Raw genomic sequence first — 19426 nt, forward strand, 5'->3', positions numbered from 1 at the left:
GAAATAAAAAATAAATAAATGGGATGTAGCACAAAATGTGAAAACAGGAAAATACTGCCTTGTAATCCACTTATTTCAGCAAAGTAACTGTAATCCAATTACCACTCATTGAAACTGTAACGGAATACAGTTACTCATAATTTGTACTCTGATTACGTAACGGCGGTACATGTAATCCATTACTCCCCAACACTGACTGTAATGTAACATAATACTCTGCAGCTGATGTCATCAATATTTCCTGAGGATGTGAAACTAACTGGAAAAACTACCAACCCAATCTTAACATACAGAACTGACTTGGCTGGAACTACAAGAGATATAATATTAATGATTTCTGCACTTAAACACCTCTCACACCTCTGATATTACAGTCACAAGCTAGTTAGCATTAGCAAGCAAGGACCATAAACACTTCTTTGGTCACAGGCTCCTGAAAATGTGCTGTTTAAATCTTTTTTTTTTTTCTTAAATTTCCAAACAATCTTACTTTTTTGTCAGTGCTTGCTAATGTGTGCATTGTGACACCATGGTAACTGCTACATGCACCTCTAATAGTGGAATGTGTAGAATACCCCCAGCATGATGCATGTCTTATAACATTATAAATATTTAGTACTAATTCCCTTTGTGTTACTTTCCTCATTACACCATCATTAGCATTCCCCATTGAGTATAATAGTAATGTTACTACAGCGTTGGACAGTTGTGGGTGGGCTGTCACTGGAGTAAATGTTTGGGACACAAATACCCACTGACGGGAATAACTCTGAAACAGGAAGCAGCAGCACATCACATGATCACTGAGGCATGCTGGGATTGTAGTTCAGAGTGTTGCATCATAAAAAAAAGTGTGTGCAATGTGATCCACTCATAGGGAAACAAACTGTGTACAACGTCTTGTCACTTTCCAGGCCAATTATAAGTTTAAAGAGGATATAGTATTTATTTGAGGCTTGAGTGCTCTGAAAATGTCTGTTTTCACCTACCCCCTATCTTGCCCACAGCGCTGTACTTAGTTACAATTATTCAAAAATATTCAGACTCCAGGTCACAGGGTTAAAAATGTTACAACGCCAACAAAGTGAAATTTAAATCTGCTGCAGAGATGAATGTCACTTTGAAGAGTTTTAAACGGGAAGTCAGTAGACCCGATTCTATTATTAAACTGTTTTAGATCAAAACAGTGGATAACAATGAATAATGTGTAAAATAATTATGCATTATGTATGATATAGTCCTAGACTTGACTTTTCCTCATGTATTTGAGCAAAATATGTCAGCTAAGTGCCATCTACATCTAATTATAGCACATTTTATTGACTTATGATTAGCAAGTGCATATTAGCATGCTAGTTGTTGGTAGCTTTACTGTCATGGAAAACACTGGTTTGATCACAGAGTTGTGAAAAGTACGGAAGCCGAGAGGGGTCACAACAAATGCAAACACCGCAACAAATACAAAGGTGACAACACAACAAAAAGCCACAACGGAAATGACTGCAGGAATAGAGTCCCGCGCTCATTTCCGTTGTGGCTTTTTTTGGTGTGTTGTGGCTTTTTGTTGTGTGTCGCATTTGTATTTGTTGCGGCGTTTGCATTTGTTGTGACCCCTCTCGGCTTCCGTAGAAAAGTGCTTATAAGTGACAAATAACATTGCAAGCTGTTTAAAATGAACTAGTTCTATTTTTCCCAGTGTTTCTTATGGAGCATTTAACGTGGAGCTAGCGGTTTTACTTACACGTGGAGTTGCCTTGCATCTGGATGACACATTTGGCGTTTCGTGCAATTTCTCGGGCGTTGAACGGACGCACTCTCACGGCCACCTTCACCGAGGACCCCGCCATCACTGCCCCGCCCACTCCACCTGCAACCAGCCAATCAGAGAGAAGTGTGACACATATACATCTGGAAACAACCAATCAGAGAGAAGTGTGCATCACTCTAAGAGCAAACAGGGAATAGATTCAATACTCAATACTGACTCCAATACCACAATGACAATAAAAAACACGTTCACTTTAGATAATAAACGTGATTTTCAACATTAAATCGCAGTACTTTTTTATATTACCGTATGGTCTTATATATTTGCAATCCCTCAGTTGTCCAGGTAGGTTCCACAGTGGTCCATGGACATATACTAATCTATGTGCTCTTATACTTTTTCTGTTATAGCTCAAGATAGCTATAGCTGTTCAGGAAAAGTTAGTTACTGTCCTGTCAATGTGATATTTTTTTTTTTATTGATACGTGCTCAAAGTAGTTTCAAACTAGTTTTGACTAGTTGATTTTTCAATACTTTTAATACTTTTGGTAACCCTACAGCCAATCGGAGAGAGGCGGGGTTGGTTCCGTTAGGATGAGATGCACCAAGACAACATCTGAAGTCCCAAAATGGAGTACAGGTACACCAAGCCTACCAACAGATAAGGGATTATAATTTTCTGTATTTATAACTCAGCAACATTTTCATACAGTGCAAAAAAACAAAAAACAAAACAAAAAAACAAAAACAAAACAACAACAACATTGTGGTCAGAAAATGGTCTTTCAGTGTATTAACTGATTAAAATGAGTTCTGGATGAAGTTCTTGGAAGACCCAACTCCTCAACTGTTGGTGGTTATTCATCTTTTTAAAAATATAATTATTTATTATTATTAACAATTACATTTACTTGAATTTATGACCAAACAACATTAAAACCAGTTAGAACACTTTTTATCTGCTGTGTTTGCTCATGTATTTAGTGACACCATAGACAAACAAAGGTCTCTGAGATAAGTTTCAGAACAGTATGTCCTCATATTGTCTTTCTGTTTGCTCCATTCCCAAAAATATCAGTTTTAATGATAAGCTTCTTTGAACCAAATAATTGGAGTTAACCAGATATATCAAAATGAAGATTAAACCATGACTAAAGCAAGAACCAGGACTAAAAAATAGGATGAAGGAGTAAACCAGGACTAAAACAGGGATGAAGTAGGGCCAAAACAATACTAAACCTGGAGTAAACCCAGAGTAAGTTGGTAAACCCGGACCGGCTTTGACAAGCAGGTATGTGGCCATACCAGCTTGTCAAAGCCTGATCCTGTCAGATTTCAGAAGTTAAGCAGGGCCGGGCCTGGTCAGTACTTGGATGGGAGATCACTGGGAAAATCAGGTGCCACAGTAGGGAGCCAGCCGCAAAAACAGTCATTGTGTTCTTGCGTAAGGCACTTCACCAACACTGCCTAGTATGAAAGTGCTGTGTGTGTGTGAGTGATGGTGGTGGTCGGAGGGGCCGATGGCACAGATTAGCAGCCTTGCTGCTGTCAGTCTGCTCCAGGGCAGCGGTGGCTAAAATAGCAGCTTACAACCCAGAGTGTGGAGTGGATGAATCATGTTCTGTAAAGCGTCTTTGAGTGTCCATAAAAGCGCTATAAATCTGATACATTGAACCCAGACTGAACCAGGACTAAACCAGGCCTGAACAAGGAATGACCTGGGGATGAACCAGGTCTAAAACAGAACTAGACCAAAACTAAACCTGGAATAAACTGGAACTGAACAAGGACTAAACCAATTCTGATTCAAGTCTAAACCAGGAGTGAACATTTCATGATATAAGCAGAGCAGTCTTCACACATGTACGCCAGTGTTCCCTCTGCATTTTTCCGAGGCCCCTCCCGGTTTTATTATAGACAGAGTTTTCCACACAACAGTTCCCGCTCTTTCCTTCCACCACGTTCCTTAAATCTACACTACCATCTCAACCTGCAAACAAGCAAAATAATCCTGCAGTTGGGTACTCCTCACAATGTCTCTCAGTGTGGTAAAAGAATCCCTATAGTTTAAACTGAACTGAAATTCTATGGTGGAATTTGCTTTTTTTTTTGTTTTTTTTGTTTTGTTTTTTTTTGTTTATGGTTAATATCTCTAATTCCTGAGGCTATCCATTTCAAACAAAAACTGGCACAAAGTCAGTAAATAAACAAAAATGAAATAACGTTTTCATAATAGCTTCAGAAAGTGGTGGTATTATTCAAGACCAAGGACGGTAGGAGGACCCTGATATTATAATGATGAGGTTAAATGTTTATGGATTATTCATTTGGATATAACTTGAAAAAACAGGAAATCTCCCATGAAGTTACTACCCTCCATCTGAAATTATGATGCAGCCTATAAGGGTTCATTTAATTATAATGCCTCAGATTCTACACTGTTTACACAATACTGTCTTCCTGATGAGATGAGAATTCATGCTAAGAAACCCCGACAGTATCATCACTGTCCTACTGCAGCAAAATAAAACTTATTAAATGTTAAAAATCTAATGATATATGCTAAGATTTGTTTGCTTGTCAAAATTCTTCATGGTGCTGCTCCTCCTCTGAAGGGTTTCATCTCACTGAGCTTTGAAAAAACATCTCGAGTAACACGCTCATTGTCCAGAGGAGAATGCACTGTCCCCAAATGAAAGACCAAATCCTCTTTTTCCTCTGTTGTTTTTAGAATAGTATTTCATCACTTCAACCCTAAGGAATATCTGTTTTAATTCAGTTTATCTCAATTTATCTATATACACTGAATCTGTACTTTTAGTATTTCCACCAACCTGCTCATGTTAACTTTCGTTTAGAGGTTTAGACCACCGAGCGTCACCACCTTGCTGTCTAGCATGCATACCCAATTAAATTCCACACACTTTTGCATCACCATATGCACGCAGATTTCCCCCAAAAACACTTGTCTAAACACAAAATAAAAAGTGAAGATGCGATAAGGTCATCATATAAACATAGCCTTGGTTAATATATTGTTGTGCACTGTCCCTATATAAATAAAAAGCAGACCATACCATAACATACACTGTACATTTTTACATATTATTTCATATTTTGTGCATTACCAGACCCAGAAGCACTCCCAAATATTCCTTTAAGAATACTTGGTTTATTGCAGGTCCCTGTTTGTCTCCATGGAGGTGAATGCCATTCTGTGGACCATTTCACGCAAACAATATTTTGGATTCTCCACTTAAAAACACATTTAAACAAGTCCAGGAGCATCAACATAAAATTATCAAAGAATCACACACATTTCAGAGCATGTTTATAGAGATAACAGTTTAATAAAGATAATAAAACCTCATGGAGATATTAAAGTTTCTGCAGAAGATATTACAGTAGCTAAACTAGCACTGGAGTCTTATTGATATGAGAACCGTCTTGGCTCTGTGTGGTGTTGTGTCTATTGCCTATAATTTACCACATTCCCTTCATTCCAGGTTTTACAGTAATGTGTCTCCTCTCATTATCTAACTGTAGTCCATTCATGTAAAAAGAACTACAACTCCCGTAAGCCATTTGGATCTACCCAAACATATACAAATAAAGGGCCATTTAGTGTGGAGTTTGTATATTCTCTCTGTGTGGGTTTTCTCCTTTGACTAAAAGAAACAAAATCATCTGTTACGGCTGTGCAATTATTAAATTTTTAATTGAGATTCTATAGTTAAAAATTGTTAAAATTAAGTGAAGTTGGGTCTTTTAATGAACAGATCCACAGCCAATCCTCTGTCAGTAAAATAATATGATTTGGAGCAGAGTTGAGACTTTTATCACTTTTTTTGTGATAATGTGAAATGACTAAAGGCATTTTTTTTTTTTTTTTTTTTTAATCAAATTCATAACAGACACATTTTGATGCTATCATTGGTCAGACTTACAGGACTTACTCAGAAGGTTGTTTGATGCCTCCACTTTGTGACTGAAATGAAAATGCAATTTGAATGGTTGCAAATTACAATTACTCTCTCCTCACAGCGGGAACATTTTAACTCTTAGCCTTTCTGTGCAGACTTTGTATGTTTCTCTTGGGTTGGCTTCTTCCTGCCACTCTGGTTTCCCCCATCGACCAAAAACATGCACAATATGTAAAATCCTCGAGCTAAGGCAATTCTGACCAAGACTAGCTCAAGATCTGGAAATTTGTGCCGGTGCCCACTGCTGCTGACAGGTTGCACTGAAGGATGGGTCACATGCAGGGGACAAATGGAAATTTATAGAGATGCACCAAACCAGCAGTTCCGATACCAATCTGACACCTTGACTTTAAGCATCTGTTGATACCTGATACCAGTGCAGGGACTAAAATACTTTATTGTGCAACAAAATGTGTTATGTAGTTCTCAAGTAACTACACAAAAACTTTGTATATTAAAAGTTCAAACATTATGAGACTTTCTGAACGAACTATGACCAGTAAATAGTTTTATTATATCAGCTCATAGTCCAAACCAGAATATCTACAGAACCAATATTTTGGAGCTAATACCCAGTTCAGCAAATTTTCATGAAGCGTCGATATTTGATATATCATTATCAGTGCATCCCTAGAAATTTCTCTACAGATTGTACATGAACATTAAAATATGAAGTCTCCATGGGAACATATTCTGTATAAAACCTGTTAATCCTGTAATTTAGACCTCCATAAATAAAGGGATTGTTGTATTAGTTTAACAGTTCAAATGATATTTCAGGCTTCTCTAAAAATATTTTGGCAATATTAATTTGCTTTTCTTTTTAAATGTATCAGTTTTAGGTTCAATTGTACCCGTTATCAACAAATAGAAAAAGTTCAATATTGGAGAGATTCCAGGCAACCAAAAAGACAATATGAATTTAGCAGTTCCTTTCCAAAGCTGCTGGATTTGTTTAAAAACTGGGCGTGAGAATTAAATTTTGTCTTAAAAATAATAAAAAATGTATCACCATTTGACAAGTGACATTTTCAAACCCAAAGTTACTTCTCCTTCCTACAGCTGTGTCTATAGACTCAACGGCTTTGAGGTCGGCCTTCACCCGGACCTCCACAGACAGAAGCTGTGTTTAAAAGGCAAATACAGAGACAGAACAAACAAGAGATCACTGATACTGAGAGAGGAGAGAAGACTGCATTCCAGCAGTCTGATGCACACACACAGGTGAAGTGTTTCTAACTATCCACATCTGCACGCATGTACAGGTGAAATGTTGTATGCAGTAGTTTCTGTGCATTGTTCTTAGTTGACAAAGAAAACAGGGAGCCAGTCCCCCAGAGGTCTGCAGACACAAAGCCTGACTGACTGGTCCAAGCCAGGTTCTGGTCTAGACTTAAACCAGGTCTATGTCCAACATGACAGCTGTTCAAACAAAAAATGTTAGGAATCCACCTGAAGACTGAGAGAATCTGGGATTGAAAACCATCTTTTAGGATTAAATCTGGCAGAAGGTCAGATATAAGAGGGACTAAACGAAGACCAAACCATGACTAAACCAGAACCTAGTTTAGATTGAGACATGGTTCCCATGTAAGCCTCATCTGGAATGGAATGTGCTAATGAATGACTCCATAGCATTCCCTGTCCAAACAGACCACTGAAACAGACACACTCAGGCCCTGGTTCAGACCAGGTTTAGTCCAGGACTGGTTCAGTCCAAGTGTAGTCTTACTCCTACCACAGACAGAGCACAGACAGGCCACCAGCCACACTGTTACTCTGCCCCAGGGCAGATGTGGCCACAACTCCCCAATAATAATGCATTATACAATCAGAGCCTGATTTTAGTTTAGACCCAATTTAGTCTTGATTTAAAGAAATCCAGACAGAAGAATGTGGGAGGACCTTAAGTCCCAGTAAAATTCCCTTGTGTTCTGTCCGTAGGTTTGGACAAGCCGATTGCTAAAGTCTGTCCGGAGCAGGGACACTGGGGCCAAACACATGTTAAAAATACCCCCCGCACGCTGCACATGGCTGAGATTCCACACCGAGCGACTCCCGCCGCTAACTTTAGCCTCAGCTCTGCTACTGCCCCTCACACGACAATCACAACAGGACAGGACCTTTATCAGTCACATGGAACAATATCCACATATCACCATACACTCTATAACTAACTCTATACACACACTGTGAGGATGGCATTCAGCCACCAAAGGAGGGCCATACGATCCCAGCCCAAACCAGGGTATACTGTGTCCTTGGGCAAGACACTTCAGCCACCTTGCCTATGTATCTATGTGGTGAGTGGATTGATTTAGAGGTGGTCGAATTGGCTGATGGTACAGTTATACCTACAGCTTCGGTGGGTTTACCCCAGGGCAGCTGTGGCTACAGTATATTACAGAAAAGTATAAAACATCTTTGAGTGTCTGAAGCTAAATCACATGCTCTTTGGTTAGACAAGTTATTATGACACAGAGACAAGCCTGAACAACCACTCTTAGCAAACACGGCAAATTCTATTGTTTTTAGTCAACACAGCAATCAGAAGTCAGAAACATTATAATGTTATTACCAAGAGTAATGGTTTTATATTTGAGTTATTTTGTTAAGAAACAGTTTAACCCTAGTTTAGTTCTGTTGTACATTGTAGTGCTGGTTTATTACTAGTTTAGTCCTGGTTTATTTATTACTTTAACCCTAGTTCAGCTCCTGTTTAAATCTACACTTAAACTCAAAATAACTTCTGTTAAAAGTGAACGAATGTGATAAGATTTGTAAATATATCTATAATTTAAAAACACGGAGGAGCTCTCGTTGGCGAAGAGACAAATCAGTTTTGCAATGACACAGGTTAGTTTATGAGTTTATGTCAAGGGAATAAAATAATTACAGCCATAATCCTCAAATGCATTTTAAGCCGAGCGACTACTGATACTTGTTGTCAACAATACTTAGCACAGTGGTCAGGGAGGAGACACGTGTATGAAGTCATTTACTCAACTTTTAATTAGAACTGACAGCTGTTTTGCTTGATCTTAATTTTTTCCCCACATTGAAACAAACCAGAAAAGTGATTATAAGTTACGGAACAAATCTACGAGAAGATCGCGAATGGATGTGGCTACAATTTCGGTATACAACAAAGTGAAGGCTACGTCTCTTACGTAACGTCACCGGTTTGCCTCTCACCTCACACCGGAGAGACTCGTGCGCGCGCGTCCGTTCACTGTCCTCGCTCCATGTCTTGTGCGTAATTCCTTTCCAGATCCAAGCGGGAAAAAGTGAAAACAAACTCCAAAAGGACACCGAATAACTCCCAAAACAAATGTAACTGAACTACTGCTTGACCCAATCACAGCACCGGTTCAGTGCGCGTGCCAGAGACCCGCTTCCGGTCAGGCGCACGCGATGGCGCACGAGCAGGGGTCCGGGGAAAAAAGTTGGACACGAGGAGCAAAGTCCCCAAAAAGCCCCCAAAAGTGAAAATAGTGGAATAACTCCAAGTGAAGTGAAAAGAGGGGAAGGGTGGTGTCAGCTGATCGTGGAAAGGGGACAAGGGCGGTGCGTGCCAAAGTTTGAGGCCGGCTTCCTGCGTTAGTTTTGGGGTCAAAGTAGTCCAATCCGGTTCGGGAGCTGATGGGTCCTTGAAGGGGGGATCCAGGGGCGAGATGTGGGGAATTTGACCGGGGGCAGACAGCCGAGAGCGGGGCAAATGAGCGGAGAGAAGCCGGGGACGCACCGCGGAGGAGCTGACGGGGGAGACGGGGATGGTGTGCGTGCGTGTACCCAGGGCCGACGTGCGCTCCAGAGACGGGAGACGGCCCAGTCAGGAGTACCCAATCCAAGGACAGGGCAGGACAGATGCGCCTAACGTCAGATATTTTGCCAAACTGTTCTAAACCAGGACTAAACCAATACTAATAATAATAAGAGAAAGCTGAGGTAATACGATCACATGGACCAATGCATGAACAATCAAATCAAGTTTAGACCTAGTTCATTTTACACCTATGACCCTGAAATGAAACAACAGCTCCCTCTGATGGACGTGGGAGGAGAGTGCAATGCAAGAAGCAACAAAGGCAGTGGGCTTTGTTCAGGGTGCACTGTGACTGTAACTTTTCTGGGGGAGGGTCTGCCGCCTGCTTCTCTCAAAGGAGATGTTTTTTATAGAAGCCCATTTCCACCAGTAAATAAAAAATAAATGCCTCACAGGAAGTCATAATTATACATTGTAAAGTCATAATTATGAATCTAATAGTAGTAATTCTGAATTTTAAAGTCATTATAACGAATTTAAAAGTCATGAGTTCAAGTTTAAAAGTCATAATTAGAAGTTTTCAAAGTTGACTCCTGCTCTCGCCATGCAAGCAGGTGAGCTGTGGTCCGACTCTTTTCCTGGAGAAGTCATGCATAAACCCACTACAAGGAACATTTTGTTATTTTACTAATTCGCTTCATACTGTACCTAAATTATTTGCTATGAGCCCATGTTTTCAGTGACCCAAAGTGACCTGTGCCAGAGTCCAGCAAAGCTCATCAATCCCCGGCCAGGGCCAGGAGACCAGGTGCACCACAGAGCCAAAAGTACTTCATTCCCCATTTGGACTAAATCAGCTACAATGAACAGAGTAACATCGATGGACACTTTGCATGTAGCCATTCATATGGGATTTGTGTGAATACATCTCCCTGTGTCTTTTTACAACTTTCACAAGTTAACGAGCAAATGGAGCTATGTGGAGATGTTCTGACCTCCTGGAAGATGGCCTCTCCAGGAAAATGTCCATGTGCTTCCAAGGGCAGATTCAGAGTCAACTTTAAAACTCATAATTATGACTTTTAAACTCATATCTATGAATATAAAAATATATATATATTATGACTTTTAAACTCCTATTTATGACTTCCTGTGAGGCTTTTATTTTTTTTTTATTTACTGGAGGAAATGGGCTTCCATATGTTTTTGCTTTGCCACAATTATTTTTCAGCATTTATTCAGTTATAGGTGCTTTATTGCTTATTTTTGCAAAGATGCATTCCTGTAAAATGAAAATAACAGATTTTGTGTATTGTTTCCCCAAATATGTTATTTATCCATACATGAAACATTTCTTAGACCACAAGTTGTACTTCTACAAATTATCAGTACTCTGTTGTAGATTAATAATTCTCTACCTATATTTTATTGTTTTTGTTTGGTTGTTTTTCATCGGGTGAGTTCAATAGACACTGGCCTCTCTGAATGTCTGTTGCTTCAATCAAGGTTGACCAAACTACTCACTTGGAATTACAATGAAATTATATCTCCAACTTTCTCAGAAACACATTTAAATCACGTCAGCTGACATTCAAAAACACACTGCACATGAATATGACTTGTTGTTTATTTAAAAATAAATAATAAACTTTACAATGTGCAGTATTCGTTTTCTGGTAAAAGGTTCATGTACGACATTAAACTTATACCCATATATGATGTGAAGCCACCATGCCACATTATAGGTCATATCTGTGGAGAGATGACCCCAGTTACAGTAAGAAAGCATGTTTTTCAAGGTATTTACTTCGAGCAAAACATCCCAGATGACTAAATGTAAAGCTAGTCTATAACACATTATAGAACCATTTATCAGAAAACTACATATTGCACCTTTAAACAAGCATTCTTTATATTTTATGGTCCTGGTTCAGTCTCTGTCTTGGTTGTTGCTGTACAGGTTGTAGACACTCACAGAGGCACAGAGTCACTTTGCCCTCACAGCTATGAAGCAGTTTGTGAGCCAGTGCATTGTCCCTCAGTGTGGAGTGTGCATCTTTTGTCTTTTGTTTCCACTTGTTCTCACACTGTCCTGGTTCAGTCCTGGCTCGGTTTTGGCTCATTTCTGGCTCAGTTCTGATTCAGTCCTTGTCTATTCTTGGCTTCAGTCCTGATGCGGTCTGGATCTCTGGACCAGTCTTCGCCCCAGTCTCAGTCCCTTTTTGATGATAGTTGCCATGACAGCGATAGCAATGACCATGACGATCAGCAGGAAGGCGGCGACGTCCAGACTGTAGTACTGGAACCAGTTGAGCTCGTAGGAGGCCAGCCGCAGGTGAGACGCTCCGTTCCTCATGACAAACTCCACCCAGAACGCTGCCTCCTGCAGGGCGGAGAGGGGACGGTCCCTGTGTATCTTTGACGCTTTTAGGGTGCTCTGCCTGTAGCTGAGGATGATGGGATATGGAGTCATCAGAGACAGATCATACACATTCAGGTGCAGGCTTAGTGTTATTTAACAGTGTTATTTAACTGCTTAAACATATTATGTCCAATCAATAAATAATTAAGTTAGGTTAAATGATACAATAAACCACTGATACTGTCCCGGTCTTGTGAACATTTGTAGAAAATGTGAATGAAAAGTAAATTAAGGCAATAATCAGCAATAACGATTCATAAAACTACAATAACTCTTTTCACAATAAGTATAAGTCTAAAATTTATCACATCCCCATGTAAATTAACATGATGCTAACAACACAAAGTTAAAAGTTAAAACTCTGCTAAGACAAGACTCACCTGGGATTGTTGATGACCTCATTGATGGCTGACGTTATTTCCTGTGATGTCATGGTGTTGAAGTTGAGCATGATGGCGCCCCCTTGGCGCTTCAGACGGGCGATGTTATCCGACTGGTCACCAAAGAGCGGTATGCCCACTATAGGCACACCGTGGAATAGCGCCTCATACAGACCGTTAGTGCCGCCATGGGCCACAAAGGCGCGTGTCTGAGGGTGGCCTAAAGGGGGAGATATACACAGACAGTGAAGGTATCTGACAGTTACATACATTAACACTGCAAGGATGTACAAGCCTTGGAAGTGGAGCATTTTAGTTTGAGCTGAACTTTTAGCAAAATTTTAGGTGTGTGCCAATGTGCTTTTTTAAGTGTCTGCCATCAAATGCAAAAGTATCTGACTATGGGCATTTGAGGTGTCTTCAACTAAAAATAAACATTATGATCTTAGTTTTTTAACTCTATTGAGCTTTTATGCATTGGTTGTCTAAAAGTCTACAAACTCAAAGAGAGATGAAGAGAGGTACCAAGGAGGTCATTTTGAGGAATCCAGTCCAGCAATTTGGTGTTTGGTCCCAGAGAGCGAGGAGTGGGTCCACTGTACCTCCAGATCACCTAAACACACACATGTCCTGGTTTAGACTTGATTTAGGACCTGGTATAGTCTTGGGGTAGTGCTGGTATTGTCCTGGTTTAGACCTTCTGTGGGATCTGGGCCAGTGCAGTGGCGATGACCTCAGCACGCTCCATCGTCAGGTTTGTTATCATGGAGCCAAACGTGACGATCACCACAGCCCAGATTCAGCCGAGCTCACAAACTCTTCAAGATCCTGAAAGAAGAAAAAGCAATAGCCTAACTAGAGTAAATGTAACTGAGTGACTGTTTTCCAAAGCTTTGACACGTTTTAAGTTTTTAACAGTTGGACTAAAAATTACCATTCAGTCTTCAATCTATTTTTACCTACTTTTAAAAAAAAATTTTGGTCACTGCATCCAATACTGAAATAATTATTAAATGATGTTGTGAATAATATGGGTGCTTCATGTGCCCCAAACACATGGAGCACAACCAATCCTTCAATCTATTTTTTAAACTCAGTAATTAGATAATACTTTTGCAATCAATACATCAAAAACATGTTAAAACATGCATGTCAAATGGATATTGGAGATTCAAGTATCACACATTCTGATTCTAACTTGGCATATCTACAAAACTGTTTTATAAGTATCTTGTGTAACTGTATCTTTCATAGCCTGTGTTTTTCTGTGTGTGATTGGCGGCTTACTGCTGGCAGCGGATTGGCCGGTTTACAGTGGAGCCCGCCCACATAGCGAAAGTTTGGGGGGAGGGGCCTTGGACTCTCGATGTCCCAGTAAGTTCTGATCAGCCACATGTCCGTTCGACCGATCGTTTCACACGCGGTGGTCGACTGCCCTGCACAAAGAAAGTTTACACAAAAAGGTAAAACTATTAGTTATTAAAGGTGCATTGTGTAACTTTTCTGGCGGAGGGCCTGTTAAATGCTTTTCTCCATGGAGACGTTATTGCTTTGTCTCGAATGTTTCACAGTATGGCATTAAAATCTGTGTATCATTCGTTCATTCGTTTTTCAAATAAAACGGATAACGATTTGTGTTTTTCAGTTTTCGATTTTGTATTTAAATGAATAATGGAAAAATCGTAACGAGTAACGGCCATTTCCCGTTTCCGTAACTTTAATTGCGGTGCCGGACTTTTGCACAGAATGAATGAACGAACGAATGATACATGGATTCATTAAACCTTTCTATCTTCATGGAGACCAAACCAGACCAAGTTATAGGTCAGATCTGTGGAGAGGTGACCCCGCTCACAGTCAAAATGCCTGTTTTTCTAGATATTTCTGAGCTATAAAACCACCTGTACTTGAATACATGTAAGATAGAGAGAGGTAGAGTGTCCTACTGTGAAACATTCCAGGCAGAGAGATGACATATCTATTGAAACAAGCACCTAATTTATATCCCACATATCATCAATCCATTGTGATTTTCAAACATGATTTTAATACCATACTTAATCCAGGACGTAAACCTTATATTTAAGATTGTGATTTTAAATTCTTTAAATATGACCATGACCTGAACTATGCCCCCAGATACAAGGATGACATGTTCAAATCAAATACTGATTATTCTGTAAAACCAAAACATATACATATTATTGTACTTTATTATTCTTTTTTGGCTCTGAACAGCATGTTTAGTGTTGTTTTAATGTCTTTACCTAGAACTTCTGAGTAGCATCCATTCATTGTGACCATCCAGAACAATTCAGACACTGCGGAGCTCAGCAGGTTGGTCAGAAAACTGGTCACTCTTTCACTAAAGGTCATGATGTCACTGTACGGCAGAGGGGAGGAGGGCACGTAGCTCGGAGGTAAGTGGGCGTGGCCACAGTGACGTTCTACCACAGCACCGAATGAAAATCTGAAAAAAGCAGGAATCAAACACGAGAAGCAGGAGAGAAAAACAGTCGTTTGAGTGCAACTATTAACAGCTTCAACGATTTTCACATAGAACAGTACCAAGAACAGTTCCTATAAATTTCTGTAATCCCCTGATCTTTAAAAGAATACATTTTTTAAATAAATATTAATGCAGAAAATTTAAATTTCAAACTTGATTTTAATGCTAAAGAAAGAGCTCAATATAGATTTTGATGCCACAATGAAAATAAAGTTATGCTCCTTTTTCAACACAAAACGATGAAATGTTTAGTTTAATGGTTTTATATGACTAATACTAATAATACTTTTGTCCTGTCAATGTGATTTTGTGATACTTGCCAAAATGAGTATTCAGTAGTTATAATAAAGTATCTGATTTGAACCCTATATAACAATAATAATAATAATAATAATAATAATAATAATAATAATAATAATGAAACCAACCTTAGAGAAGTCACTATGGGAAGATCGAGTAGCTTTGCCACCAGGTCACCACAGGCGCTCATGGGGTCCCACAGCACCAGGTCGAATTTGGCGTTGCGTAATTGAGACATCAGCGCGGCGTTGTGGACGATTCCATAGCACGTCTGTTTCTGTATGGTCACGGAATGACTCAGCCAAGAGTACGTCAGACGAACTTTGGTCATAATGGACGCTTTGTGGGACTCGTACATGGAGAAGTGCATGAACTCCTCCAGAAAGATCATGTACTCTTGGGCAGTGAAAGGAACCTGACAGGAGAGGAAGGACTGTGTCAGATGCCCTCCCATCCTCCAAAATCCTTGAACTAAACGGTGCACTGTGTAACTTTTCCCATGGAGGGTTAGGGTTAGAGAATCTTCTACAGTATGGTTTTAAATGTATATATCTTTAATTTTTTATCGCTAAAAATATCTTGAAAAATGCATTCTTGCTGTAAGCTGGATCGCCTCTCTGTAGATCTGACCTGTAAATTTGTCTAGTGGCGTCCTCTGCTTGTATCCAACAGATGTTTAATAGCCATGGAAACACGCAGGTCACATTCACTCCAGTAGAAAAGTTACATAGTGCACCTTTAAACTGAGATGACTGCAGGTAAAATGTCTATTATTTTCACTAGTTCAGTTCTAGGTCAGTCCTGCTTCAGTCATGATAATTACTATATCGACTTATCAACAATACATTTTGGGGATCAATAATTGTTTGTAAAAGTGGGATGTATTTTTGTATTAATACAAAAACATTTGAGCTTTAAAAGGTTAAATCGGTGACTTGGCTAAGGATAATTACGGCTAATGACTTGACCAGACGGAAACCACATGTTTTGACATAAACTTTACGAAGACGGGTGGATCCAGTAGCCAAGCTGGCGCCACCTAGTGCCTCCGCTCAATTTAATTTCTCTCTAGTGACTAGGTCAGGAATCAGAATACACTAGACGGTTTGCAAGAATCCTGGAAGGGTGGGTCCAGGCACCAGCCAATCAGCGAAGAGCCATACATTCTGTGTTGGCAACGATTCCCGAAATCAAGGATTTAAAGCTGGAACAAAGACAATGTTTGGTGAATTTTATCAAGGGGAAAGACGTTATTGCCCTTCTTCCTATGGGATTTGGGAAAAGCTTAATATAACAGTCCCGTTAGCGGTGCATTATGTCACAACCAAATAGCAGAGATTGACTAAATGAAAAAAGTACCGCCTACCATCGAGCGAATCAATTCTAATGCTGCGACAATTTCTACAAAGTGAAAACGGCTGATGAATCAGGCTTTGGATCTGGAGCCGTATCGAGACGATTTCAGAGGGAGTGATTGACAGGCGGATTAACCAATCAGAGACCCATGCTCCATCAAAAACAAACATGGCTGCTTACAACAACAAAAAAAAGGGAGAAAACTATATAAATGACTGAGAAACAGCATGGATTTTCCCAGAATGAACAACTGAAACACCAAACTATTACTTGTCTCAGGTAAAAGAAGTTATATATTTTCTTCTGACTGTTACATGAATTTTCAAGAGGAGATACCTTCCACATTTGTGAGAGACACGTTATACAAGATAGCAGCTGTGGTTGGATCGTCTCATGTTTGAACTAAGGTTTTTCACACTCTGTGGTCTCATTCCAGACGCTTCTGGATTCAAACAGAATGTAGAAGGGACTGGCTGCCTGGACAAGCAATCTTAATGATGCTAGTTAAAAATGGATTATTGGGATTATCTTGCATTATTGTTGTTGTATCAATGACATAAAGTAGTTTCAATATCATTACTGATCGCAGTATATCCTGAAGCAATATATAATAATATATATCAAAATGTGTTATTGTGACAGGCCTTGTCCTGGCTCCATCCTGTTTAAATCCTGGTTTAATCCTGTTCCAGTCCTAGTTTAGTCTGGGTGTAGTCCTGGTTAAATCCTAAATGAGTCCTGGTTCAGTTCTGGTTTAATACTGACCTCAAACACAATAAAGTTGAAGGTCTTTTGCAGCTCTGTGTCGTTGTACTTGACCGATGGAGTTCCTGATGGCACGATGATGCTGATGGAGTGGTTTCGTCGGTGCAGCTCCAGGATCAAACTCTTCATGTTCAGCCAGTGACTAAACTCACCTGGGAACACCAGGATTTTACCCCCGCAGACCGGATCAACCTGGAACACGACCAAAACCAGGACCAAGACTGGAGACAGGAGCAGGGACCTCATGGTAACACTGCAGAGGAGATGAGGGGTTAGGGCATATGGATCCTGCATTGCAAGAAATATTTCATAAAATGTAACCTATACAAGAATTTTACAATAGAAACAATTGTGCAATTGCCATATCAATTTTAAACTATTTTGTATATAACAATTAAATTCAGTTCAGTCTTTATTAAGAACACGTAATATCTGGTTCATAGTATTAAAAGAAAATAGTAAGAATAAAAATTTTTTATACATGGCATGTTATAATGTGTACAGACAAGAGCACCAGTGTCTCCACAGCTCAGAGGAGAATCTGACAGAGCTCCTCACAGGACACACTAGAGCTTCAATGATTTGACTGCTCAGATTCATGGCTACACAAAAAAAGAATAAATACAACATCTGATCATGACGACAAAGGGTCTCTCACCCCAATTTACAAACATTTCACTGGCACTACAGAACCTTGGCACTTTCAGTAATATTCTCAAAGAATTGCTATAAGCCACTGTCAAACTCTGCAAACTCTTTTTCTTGTAGTTGCGCCAAATATGCGCAGTGTACAAGAGCAAGCAGAAACATTTAAAGAGTGCAATTTTGACATCCCTGGAGCACATGGAGGACTTACGGACAAGCATATTGGCCTGACCATAAAGCTCACACTGCTGCCTGTACATGTCTCTATCATCTGGGAGGTCACTGGTGACATAATGCCCAAGATATTTGACCTCATCTGTGAGTTGGAGAGCACTCCCACACAGAGTGAAAACAGGAAAAGAGCGTTTTGTCATTTGTTTTTATGATCAGAATGTGACAAAAGTAAGATGAAACCCATAACTATGCCTTATGTCTTAATTGTGGACTATGTAACTTTTCTGCAGTGTCCACCACCTGCCTGTCTCCATGGAGATAATACTCCATACCTTGGCATCTACTATGCCAAGGTGAGAGGTCACCCAGCTCACAGTTAGAATTCCTGTTTTTCAATGATTGTACATTTTGAATAAATGTTTTGGTTTCTCTTCTCACTGTGAGTAAGTCTACAAGTGACAAAAGCTTTATGTTGACAATATTAAATGATTTGAACATTTGTGTCTCTTACACCGCTCCATTATGCCAGGGGCTAAAGAGACACTCTGTAACTTTTCTGTTGAAAGGTCCATTACTTGCCTGTCTCTATGGTGATAATAATGGTTTTGATGCATTTGAAATCATAAATCACTGCTACTTATTGCTGTTACTACTACTACTACTACTACTACTACTACTGCTATTACTACAACTACTAGCCAGCCCACTTCTTCCGCGTCCTTAAGTCTCCCATAGTTGATAAATCAGTCACGTTACTCTAACAAAGCGCAAACCGGAGTTGAAACACACCTTTCTGAAAATCCACTTCAAATTCTCCCAAGTTTTCAAACGCTGGTTAAATGATTTAGAAGTTGCTTTGGTCTTCTCCGTTAGTTCCTCCTCCTCGGTCCTTTCAGTTTCCCCGGAGAAGAGATGGGCTCCTCCAACCCGCCAGTGTGTGCGTAACGACGGCACAAATAACTTGGACTTTGCGTAACAGCGACTCAACCTTCCAATGTCGTTATTGACAACTTTTCCTACTGAAATGACGACGTCCAGAAAGAAAGAGTTAGAAAAAAAAATTGTTACCACACCCACTCCACGCTAGGACGAAACTGTTAAAACAAGTCTGCACGTGTCACATTTCATCGGTGAACTCTCGTGAACAATGTGTCCGGGATTTTAAAAGAGCAGTGAATGAAGGACTGTATTAAAGGACAGGTTTAAACAAGGGCTCGGCAATGGCAGTTTGAATACACTGGAGAGGAAGCGATTCACTTTTGTTGTACCCATGGGCAAGGCACAGAATGAACGTTAGTGTTACCTTTTCCCCAACCAGAATCATTTTCAGACTTAAAGATGCACTGTGTAACTTTTCT

The 19426-nt window shown here is 39.8% G+C and overlaps 1 protein-coding gene and 2 pseudogenes across 1 annotated transcript in view; 1 reads left to right on the forward strand and 2 right to left on the reverse strand.

Moving 5' to 3' along the window:
* Positions 1-9531, reverse strand: part of kif1c (kinesin family member 1C) — a 28962-nt gene extending 19431 nt beyond the window's left edge. The window contains exons 1-2 of the mRNA XM_020924882.2: positions 8947-9531; positions 1742-1867 (exon numbers count right to left, since the gene is read on the reverse strand). Coding sequence (XP_020780541.2) covers positions 1742-1847 — 106 coding nt within the window. The 5' untranslated portion in view covers positions 1848-1867; positions 8947-9531. The remainder of the gene's footprint in view (positions 1-1741; positions 1868-8946) is intronic.
* On the forward strand, positions 3060-3177 carry LOC129409960 (5S ribosomal RNA; annotated as a pseudogene).
* A 1599-nt stretch (positions 9532-11130) lies between the features above and the next one.
* LOC110160274 (UDP-glucuronosyltransferase 2C1-like) lies at positions 11131-19149 on the reverse strand (annotated as a pseudogene).
* Positions 19150-19426: the final 277 nt, after the last annotated feature.

Source organism: Boleophthalmus pectinirostris, unplaced genomic scaffold (genome assembly GCF_026225935.1).
Source record: "Boleophthalmus pectinirostris isolate CB_2022bp ecotype Guang Dong unplaced genomic scaffold, ASM2622593v1 HiC_scaffold_20, whole genome shotgun sequence".
NCBI lineage: Eukaryota > Metazoa > Chordata > Actinopteri > Gobiiformes > Gobiidae > Boleophthalmus > Boleophthalmus pectinirostris.